General features: G+C 42.4%; 1 protein-coding gene across 1 annotated transcript; it reads left to right on the forward strand.

The window, feature by feature from the left end:
- The first annotated feature begins 9,512 nt into the window (after positions 1 to 9,512).
- TAS2R60 (taste 2 receptor member 60) lies at positions 9,513 to 10,459 on the forward strand. Its single transcript, XM_029233078.1, is given in 4 exon segments — positions 9,513 to 9,729; positions 9,732 to 10,135; positions 10,137 to 10,272; positions 10,275 to 10,459. Coding segments are annotated over 4 exon segments (942 nt in total).
- Positions 10,460 to 10,826: the final 367 nt, after the last annotated feature.

Here is a 10,826-nt window from a genome sequence, read left to right on the forward strand (position 1 = left end):
TGGTTTTCTCAGGGTATATGCCCAGTAGTGGGATTGCTAGGTCATATGGTAGTTCTATTTGTAGTTTTTTAAGGAACCTCCATACTGTTCTCCATAGTGGCTGTACCAATTCACATTCCCACCAGCAGTGCAAGAGGGTTCCCTTCTCTCCACACCCTCTCCAGCATTTATTGTTTCTAGATTTTTTGATGATGGCCATTCTGACTGGTGTGAGATGATATCTCATTGTAGTTTTGATTTCCATTTCTCTAATGACTAATGATGTTGAGCATTCTTTCATGTGTTTGTTGGCAGTCTGTATATCTTCTTTGGAGAAATGTCTATTTAGGTCTTCTGCCCATTTTTGGATTGGGTTGTTTGTTTTTTTGATATTGAGCTGCTTGTAAATTGTGGAGATTAATCCTTTGTCAGTTGCTTCATTTGCAAATATTTTCTCCCATTCTGAGGGTTGTCTTTTCGTCTTGTTTATGGTTTCCTTTGCTGTGCAAAAGCTTTGAAGTTTCATTAGGTCCCATTTGTTTATTTTTGTTTTTATTTCCATTACTCTAGGAGGTGGATCAGAAAGGATCTTGCTGTGATTTATGTCATAGAGTGTTCTGCCTATGTTTTCCTCTAAGAGTTTGATAGGTTCTGGCCTTACATTTAGGTCTTTAATCCATTTTGAGCTTATTTTTGTGTGTGGTGTTAGGGAGTGATCTAATCTCATACTTTTACATGTATCTGTCCAGTTTTTCCAGCACCACTTATTGAAGAGGCTGTCCTTTCTCCACTGTACATTCCTGCCACCTTTATCAAAGATAAGGTGTCCATATGTGCGTGGGTTTATCTCTGGGCTTTCTATCCTGTTCCATTGATCTATCTTTCTGTTTTTGTGCCAGATTCTCTATGTATAGTATCATGTCATCTGCAAACAGTGACAGCTTTACTTCTTCTTTTCCGATTTGGATTCCTTTTATTTCCTTTTCTTCTCTGATTGCTGTGGCTAAAGCTTCCAAAACTATGTTGAATAAGAGTGGTGAGGGTGGGCAACCTTGTCTTGTTCCTGATCTTAGTGGAAATGCTTTCAGTTTTTCACCGTTGAGGATGATGTTGGCTGTGGGCTTTTCATATATGGCCTTTATTATGTTGAGGAAAGTTCCCTCTATGCCTACTTTCTGCAGGGTTTTTATCATAAACGGGTGTTGAATTTTGTCAAAAGCTTTCTCTGCATCTATTGAGATGATCATATGGTTTTTCTCCTTCAATTTGTTAATATGGTTTATCACATTGATAGATTTGCGTATATTGAAGAATCCTTGCATTGCTGGAATAAACCCCACTTGATCATGGTGTATGATCCTTTTAATGTGCTGTTGGATTCTGTTTGCTAGTATTTTGTTGAGGATTTTTGCAACTATGTTCATCAGTGATATTGGCCTGTAGTTTTCTTTCTTTGTGACATCCTTGTCTGGTTTTGGTATCAAGGTGATGGTGGCCTCGTAGAAGGAGTTTGGGAGTGTTCCTCCCTCTGCTATATTTTGGAAGAGTTTGAGAAGGATAGGTGTTAGCTCTTCTCTAAATGTTTGATAGAATTCACCTGTGAAGCCATCTGGTCCTGGGCTTTTGCTTGTTGGGAGATTTTTAGTGACAGTTTCAATTTCAGTGCTTGTGATTGGTCTGTTCATATTTTCTATTTCTTCCTGATTCAGTCTTGGCAGGTTGTGCATTTCTAAGAATTTGTCCATTTCTTCCAGATTGTCCATTTTATTGGCATAGAGTTGCTTGTAGTAATCTCTCATGATCTTTTGTATTTCTGCAGTGCCAGTTGTTACTTCTCCTTTTTCATTTCTAATTCTATTGATTTGAGTCTTCTCCCTTTTTTTCTTGATGAGTCTGGCTAGTGGTTTATCTATTTTGTTTATCTTCTCAAAGAACCAGCTTTTAGTTTTATTGATCTTTGCTATTGTTTCCTTCATTTCTTTTTCATTTATTTCTGATCTGATTTTTATGATTTCTTTCCTTCTGCTAGCTTTGGGGTTTTTTTGTTCTTCTTTCTCTAATTGCTTGAGGTGAAAGGTTAGGTTGTTTATTCGAGATGTTTCTTGCTTCTTAAGGTGGGCTTGTATTGCTATAAACTTCCCCCTTAGAACTGCTTTTGCTGCATCCCATAGGTTTTGGGTCGTTGTGTCTCCATTGTCATTTGTTTCTAGGTATTTTTTAATTTCCTCTTTGATTTCTTCAGTGATCACTTCGTTATTAAGTAGTGTATTGTTTAGCCTCCATGTGTTTGTATTTTTTACAGATCTTTTCCTGTAATTGATATCTAGTCTCATGGCGTTGTGGTCGGAAAAGATACTTGATAAAATTTCAATTTTCTTAAATTTACCAAGGCTTGATTTGTGACCCAAGATATGATCTATCCTGGAGTGATCTATCCATGAGCACTTGAGAAAAATGTGTATTCTGTTGTTTTTGGATGGAGTGTCCTATAAATATCAATTAAGTCCATCTTGTTTAATGTATCATTTAAAGCTTGTGTTTCCTTATTTATTTTCATTTTGGATGATCTGTCCATGGGTGAAAGTGGGGTGTTAAAGTCCCCTACTATGAATGTGTTACTGTCGATTTCCCCTTTTATGGCTGTTAGTATTTGCCTTATGTATTGAGGTGCTCCTATGTTGGGTGCATAAATATTTACAATTGTTATATCTTCTTCTTGGATCGATCCCTTGATCATTATGTAGTGTCCTTCTTTGTCTCTTGTAATAGTCCTTATTTTAAAGTCTATTTTGTCTGATATGAGAATTGGTACTCCAGCTTTCTTTTGATTTCCATTTGCATGGAATATCTTTTTCCGTCCCCTTACTTTCAGTCTGTATGTGTCTCTAGGTCTGAAGTGGGTCTCTTGTAGACAGCATATATAAGGGTCTTGTTTTTGTATCCATTCAGCCAATCTGTGTCTTTTGGTGGGAGCATTTAGTCCATTTACATTTAAGGTAATTATCAATATGTATGTTCCTATTCCCATTTTCTAAATTGTTTTGGGTTCGTTATTATAGGTCTTTTCCTTCTCTTGTGTTTCTTGTCTAGAGAAGTTCCTTTAGCATTTGTTGTAAAGCTGGTTTGGTGGTGCTGAACTCTCTCAGCTTTCGCTTGTCTGTAAAGGTTTTAATTTCTCTGTATGACTTCTTATTCCACCCATATATAATACATGCAGGATATGGAATAAAATATTAACTTGGGACATGAAGGGTCAGGGAAGGTTTGTGGTCATGGGAGGCAAACAGGGATAAGGACTTTTTCTAACTTTTAAGGAAAAGTTAGAAAAGAAATAGTGTAGTGAGAAATGTAGTGCAAAATATGGGTATTTTCAATCACCCCTGGAGCCTCTATTCTGTTACCATTTTCCTACATCTTGCCCTAATGAAGAACAGGCAAATACAGGTTTGGCAAAACAGAGACAGGGTGTCATTGAGTTGAGAGGGATTTGCATGCCCCGGGAAATCACGGGGATCCTCTTTTCAAATCCTGGAGGACCGGCAGGGGTGGGGGTGGGGGTGGGGAGGGGGAGGTGGTGGTGTTTGCTGGTTGCTATGCTTTTGCCTGAATCCAAGGAGAGCCTCTGAATCTATAGTCTCAACAGAGAGGCTGTGGATGTGCCCCAGCACCCCGGAAGAGAAGCCGAGTCTGAGAAGAGCCTCCCTGCAGAAGATGCCCTCCTCACCCATGTTGATCTTCATGGTCATCTTTTTCCTGGAGTTGCTGGCTGCCATGCTGCAGAATGGCTTCATAGTTACTGTGTTGATCAGGGAGTGGGTACAATGCCAGACACTGCTTGCAAGCGACATGATTGCGGCGGCCTCCCTGGCCGCCTCCCGGTTCTGACTGCATGGGATGGCCCTCCTGAACAACCTCGTGGCCTTCTTTGGTTTTGGTTCCAAAATTTACTATTTCAGCATCTCCTAGGACTTCATCAACTCTCTCACTTTCTGGCTTACTGCTTGGCTTGCTACATTCTACTGTGTGAAGATCTCATTCTTCTCTCACCCCATCTTCTTTGGGCTGAAGTGGAGGATTTCTCGGTCAGTGCCCAGGCTGCTGCTGGGCTCCCTGATCTTATCTGCTCTGGTAGTCATCCCGTTAGACACTGGGAACACAATTCGTGTGCAGATGGTTGCTGCCCAGAGTTCCCATGGAAACAGCACCCTGGCTGGTAGAACACAGACTGTCTCTTTGTACTTTTTTCTACCTCATGTAATTATTATGCGGTCAATTCCATTTCTCCTGCCCCTGGTGTCCACCGTCTCGTGTTCTCGCTGCGCCGGCACTTGGGGCAGATGAGGGACCATAGACCTGGCCCCGAGTGATCCCAGCACCCGGGCTCACACCGTGGCCCTGAAGTCACTTGCCTTCTTCCTCACCTTCTACCATCATGTTACCTGTGCCTGATTATCGTTGTTATAAACATCCTAACCCTCTGGAATCACTGGCGCTGGGCCTGGGAAGTGGTGACCTGTGCAGGCATCTGTCGGCATTCCAGCATCTCTGTGCACAGCAGCCGCAGGCTGAGAAAGGCCCTGATGAAAAGGCCTTGGAGAGCCCTGGGCAAGGAGCAGTTTGTCTCATCAGTGTCAGTAACTGCTGTCACTGGACAAGCCCATGGGTGGCAAGAATGCACAAGGTTTGGGTGTTGTCCTCTCTGTTCACTTCCTTCTTTCTTCCCCACTCTTTCTACACCCCATTAATTCTTTTTCCACTCCTCTCTGTTTCTACCCTCCCTTCCAGTGGTCCTGGTCCCTCATCTGGGTCCCAAACCACCTTGGACTAGAATGGTGGCCTCATTTCCTCACAGGCCTCTTTCACTCTCTACACAAGCAGCCCTAATAATATACTCTCCAAGCATCATTTTGGTCTGTATTCCCTTTACAGAGACCTGTAATGGTTGTCAGTTGTTCTGTGGTCAACCTAAAGTTTTTTTTGAATGGTGACATAGGTTGTCTCATACCATCCCACACCATCCCACACACATCAATTGCCCTCCTCAACGTTGCTGTGCTCTCAGAGCTCAGTCTCTCTACTTCAGCCCAGGAAAGCTTCTTTCTGTCTCCCCGCATGCTCTTCCCTGCAGCCTGTGGTCTTTTGGCCCATCTGGAACTTCCTTCTTTCATTTCTCTGCTGTTTTTTGCCATTCCCTTCTTTTGTGCCCTGCTTAAGACCAGTTCCACCCGTGGAGCTTTTTCTTTTGAACAATTGATGTCTGAGGGCATGTATGAGTTTTGTGCCACTATAGGACCTGCCCATGGTTTTGTGTGTTCGGTATATGTTGAATTAAAAGGAATTTTCTGATGTGGAAATGCTTTGGCCAACAGAAGATAGAAAAGGAAAACAAAGGAAATTTGCTATAGTTTTAAATTTTGAGAATCTTACTCTTCCTGTCCACTCATCCAGGAGGTGGACCCTGGATGCCGATGTCTAGGATGGTAGTCTCTAAATTAGGGTGTTTGCATCCCGGAGTGTGTGCAAAATGATCCATTGGATGTAGAAAGAAAAGCGTGACAATTTCCATTTATTTTTATCTCATCCTTTTAATCCCTATTTCTGATATGTGTTTTATGATGTACATAATGTATTAGTAGAGTATTACAAGCATATAATTAAACTAAATAAACATGCATATGGTGGAATTCATGTTCATAATTTTTTTTTTTAACTGATGGAGTTTACTATAAAAAAATGTGGAGACCGAGAGACCAGAAGAGATTGGGAAAAACACCATACATGGTTAACAGATTTATATGTCTGAGCTAATCAAGATAGGAGTAATAAACAACAGAACAGAATAGAGTTTACAAAGGATTTTCAAGTAAATAACTGCATTTATGATAAGTTGTCCAACAGTCTTGGGAGCTGAGACCCCAAAACATTCTGTTGTAATGCTAGCTGGAGGCTGAGCTACGGCAAGAAGAGCAAGAAAGAGGAACAGAGATGAGGTAACAGGGTGAGGAGTTTTCACTTGGAAGAAGAAGATTAGGGCTTTAAAAGAGGAGATTCCCAAATTGTAGGAGAGGAGCACAAGGGATTTCCCAAAGAGTAGAGAGAGGGTGAAGCTGGATAGAGGAAACTGTGGAAAGCTGGGAGTATCATAAAGAAATTTTTTCTTTTTTCCTTTTTTTTTTTGGCAGCAATATGAGTGAGCTGGGAGGGCAATAATAAATTGCGGGGACTGAATTTTGGGGCTTAAGCCACAAGAGGGATGGGTGGAGGCAGCAAAGGCAGGAGCATCAGGGATGTCACCTGGAAGACTGGCTTTCCCTTGGACAGAGCTGCAGAACTTTACTGAATGTCTTGGGTGGGAGGGGAATCACCTCATGTTCTGCAACATTTTCACAGCCTTTTGATTTACGCCAGGACTAGTGGGCTTATCTCAGGAGTTTTTAATTGGTTGATGTTCTCAACCTCCCTTTCCTAGGCTCTAGCTCATTAGAGTCCATAAACATTTGGTGGCCCCATCTTGACCAAAGACACAGCCTAATATCTCATCCTGACTTTCAAAGCCTTCTGGGATCTCTCCCCAGCCTGCCTTTTCAGCCTGATATGCCACCATTCCCTTATGGAAATCCTCTGCTGTAGTCAAACTTATCTATTTCCTGGACATGATCAAACTTCCATCTCCTTTACTGGTGTCATCTCTCTGTCCTTTCAACATACAAGACAGCACCTTTGAAGCCCACAATGAAGGGGCTGCTGATGTTACTGAATTCTTCTCAGAATTCTTGGTATGGAAATAGGATGACACATACATTTAGAACCACAGCCTGGGAGTGCTCCTTTTTTATCCTCTGAGAGATAGAACTGAGCTAAGTGTTTCCCACACAGACAACGTACTCAGGATTCCTACCTCTACCACCCTCATGATCATACATACAAAGACTACCTGTGAAAATTTCAAAATTCTCAGACTTGGCTTCCACCAAATAAAGTCTGAGAAACAAAATGTAACAAACAAAAAGCACAAACAACAAAAGAATCACCATGAAGCATATTCCCTATTAAAATGCAAATGGTTGTTCGCACTTGTGCATTAACTTAATCCGCACACAGTGTATGTCCTGTAAATGTTTGTGGTTTATGATTAGTGCATGAAAGCGCTGCGAGGGCAGATGCCCGGTTCACTGTTACAGCCCCAGCGCCTCTCACAGGCCATTATGATATACAGGAGATGCTTATTAATTGTTGTTGGTCAAATTGAGGGCTAACAGCATATTTTTCCCATTATATGAGCCATCAAATATGTAGGAAGTAGAAGGGAAAAGATATAAATTTTCCATATTGAGAACTTTGTGGCTGGCCAGACGCCAGAGCTACGAGCTCAAAGTTTGCTTTATTGCTCCGTGTTCCAGGAGCAAACAGCCAAATGTCAGCCAGAGGAACAAGGGCAGGGTAGAGAGCAGCTGGGAACTTATCCCCTGGAGATTTGCATCTTCTGAGAAAGGCAGAGTGAATTCGTCGCCTCAGTTCACCTCTCCTTTCCCCAAGATCACCATGTTCACCACAGCAGGGCTTCTGTGTTGGAAGGACAGTTCTACTGGACCTTTGTCTCAGGTGGACTGGGAACTAGAAAGAGATGCTGAGAGTTCTGGATTCTATTCTGTCTTTGTGGAGTTCTGTGCATGGCAATAGTAGGCTATGGTGCTGGTCAGAAGATGAGTGTTCTGTAAGATACGCCCTCACTCTCATGTTACTTGATCCTGAGCCTTCACTATTGCCATAGCTGACCCAGAACCCTTTCTGCTTGCCTTACTCTCTGTGACACACTAACCTGCTCACACGCACCTGAGTAAGTAAGCGCTCACCTGATTGCTTTTTTTTTTTTTTTTTGATTCTTTGAGCCTCATTCCTATTGAAAATGTGGCCTTTGCTTACTCCACCTTCCTCTAATTAAAGTAGATATCCAGTATTTGGTGCCTTGGACCTCTGTTGCATCCCTGATGCTCTCCTGAATTTTCCTTGGACCACTTGTCCCTCCACAGGGTGGATATCATTATAATAACACTTGTCATCACCACCTTACTTATTTCTTATACATGTGTAGAGATTTCTAGTTTCCACATATACATCCATATATGTGTGTGTATATATATTCACATATATTTGTGATCCATATTTTATAGATGAAGAAAGTGGGGTTCAGAGAGGTTAAACGACTAGTCCAAAGATCCATAGATAGTGACTGTGACAAAACTCAAAGCCTGGTCTTCTGCCTTCAGCTGTGGATGAAGAAGATAGGATACAAGATGTGCTGCTAACTATGCAAAGATTTCTGGTCTTGGAATCAGTTTGGGTCTTGGTCTTTTCTCCAAACTGTGACTTTAGGTGGGAGTCTTAATCTATAACTTGAGGCTTCATTTATTCATCTATAAAATTATTTAATATCTTTTTTGATGTTTCTGATGTTTAAAAAATTATTTTTTATTGGGGTATAGTTGTTTTACAATGTTGTACTAGTTTCTACTGTACAGCGAAGTGGACTTCCATGTGCTATACAGCAGATTCTATATATTGGTTATCTATTTTATACATACTAGTGTATATATGTCAGTCCATTTAATGTCTTCTTTCACTCTGAAAACTGAGATTCTAGTCCTAGAATCTAGTCTTATCCTGTGAATTAGAACGGATGATACTTTTCACATCTTACAGATGGAGAAACTGGGGCACAGAGGGGCCTACTGACATACCCAGTAACTCACAGTGATGGTGGAACTAGGACTAACACTTGCCTTGATTCCTAGCCCAGAGTTCTTCCTGCCATAGCCCACTAGTGCTATAGCTATCATAGCAGGCTTTCCTATATGAAATGCCCTTTAAAGGTCACTAATAAAATATGGTTAAAAAATTCACTTGCTTGATTATGTATAATTGTCTGCTGTGTTCTATTTGATGATAACAGTCACCACAAGTAATAGTATTTGAATTAACCTCTGTCAGTAGAGGTTTTGTTGACTTTTCTGCCTGTCAGAGGGGTTTTCTAAAGGCACTTGCTTCATAGGGTCATTGTGAGAACTAAAGACAATGAAGATCACTTAGGACAATGCCCAGAACATACCAACCAGCCAAGGATGTGAGCTCTGACTGTTAGTAGCAGGTGTGCTCACTGGATTTCCTCACAGAGCAGCCAGTAGGTGTGTGGTCATATCTTAGGTGTCAGAGAGGTATAAGCTCCCATGTAAGGGATGCTAAATGCAAGGGCCTGATATAATATCCATAGCAATGTTGATATAGGCAGACAGTAGGCAGAGGAAGGACAGGCAGATTCATGGGCAGGCAGGGGGACTTTTGGAACTGAGCCTTAATGATATTTGCATCTATTCAGAGAAGAAGAAACCGCTTCACCCTCCTCAGATAGCCCACATCCTCTACTTTATCCTCTGTATGTAGGGAAGCTGGAGAGACCAGCATCATACAGGACCTTCCAGAGCCACCCTACAGGAATAGACTTTGAAGTCTTGGGACCCATCTTGTCTGCAGGAGAGATGAGTGGAGAGGACATGGTTCCAGGACCTCAGTTGGCTGATAAGATAGCCTTTATCTTTGCTATCATTTTATTCCTTTTGTGCTTGGTGGCAGTGGTGGGTAATGGCTTAATCACCGTGGCACTGGGCATGGAGTGGTTGCTGCAGAGAACTTTGTCACCCTGCAATAAGTTATTGGTCAGCCTGGGAGCCTCTAGCTTCTATCTGTGATGGGTGGTGATAAGAACATTTATATTTTCCTGAATCCAATAGCCTTCCCATACAACCCTGTATTCCAGTTCCTAGCCTTTCAGTGGGACTTCTTGAATGCTGTCACGTTATGGTTCTCCACCTGGCTCAGTGTCTTCTACTGTGTGAAAATCGCAGCCTTCACCCACCCTGTCTTCCTCTGGCTAAAGCAGATGGTGTCTGCATTGGTTCCATGGACGCTGCTCAGCTCTGTGGGGTTCTCCAGCTTTAGCACCATTCTAGTTTTCATAGGCAACCAGAGAATATATCAGAACTATTTAAAGAGGGCTCTGCAACCTTGGAATGTCACTGGGAATGCTGTGAGAACATATGAGAGACTCTGCTTCTTCCCTTTGAAAATTGTTACCTGGACAGTCCCTACTGTTGTCTTCATCGCTTGGCACGGCTTCGCTCATTACCCCTCTGGGAAGGCACACCAAGAAGGTCTCCCTGTCCATCTCAGGCTCTCATGATCCCAGCACCCAGGCACACATCAAGGCTCTCCTGGCGCTCATCTCCTTTGCTGTCCTGTTTCCTGTTTCCTGTCACTGGTGCCCAGTGCCTCAGGTACGTTTCCACCGTGGGGACTCAGGCACTGGGTGCGGCAGGCTGGGACTCACCTGTGCGCAGCAGTCTACCCCGTTGTTCTTTTCTTGAGTAACCGCACGCTGAGAGCTGCGCTAGAGAGGGGCTGCTCCTCAGGGCATGGGGCACCTTGAGCTGCTTTGATGAAGAGCCCCAGAGATTCTACTGCAGAAGGCCTGGGTAGAATGGGACATTGCTTCTTTAAATCTCTTTGCCACATTTAATGCTCTTTCCCTCTTTGATGCATTTCACGATCTCAGTGACATAGGATTTCAAGGTGAGATGGAATGTACTGAACTAGTGGTCTAGTGTCACTGATTTCCACTCAGCAAGGGTGTAGCTGATATAGTAAATGTTCCCTGTGGGACTTGATGTGGCGAAAGAAGCAGGAAACTTTTATTTCCCTGTGACTAAACTCGGTGTTTAAAATTATCCCTCTGGAAACTGGATGCAAGGATCCGGACACATGATTCACTTTTTTTTTTTAATTAATTAATTTTA

The sequence above is a fragment of the Monodon monoceros genome, unplaced genomic scaffold, assembly GCF_005190385.1.
Source record: "Monodon monoceros isolate NGI ecotype Baffin Bay Population unplaced genomic scaffold, NGI_Narwhal_1 Super_Scaffold_2, whole genome shotgun sequence".
NCBI classification, from domain to species: domain Eukaryota; kingdom Metazoa; phylum Chordata; class Mammalia; order Artiodactyla; family Monodontidae; genus Monodon; species Monodon monoceros.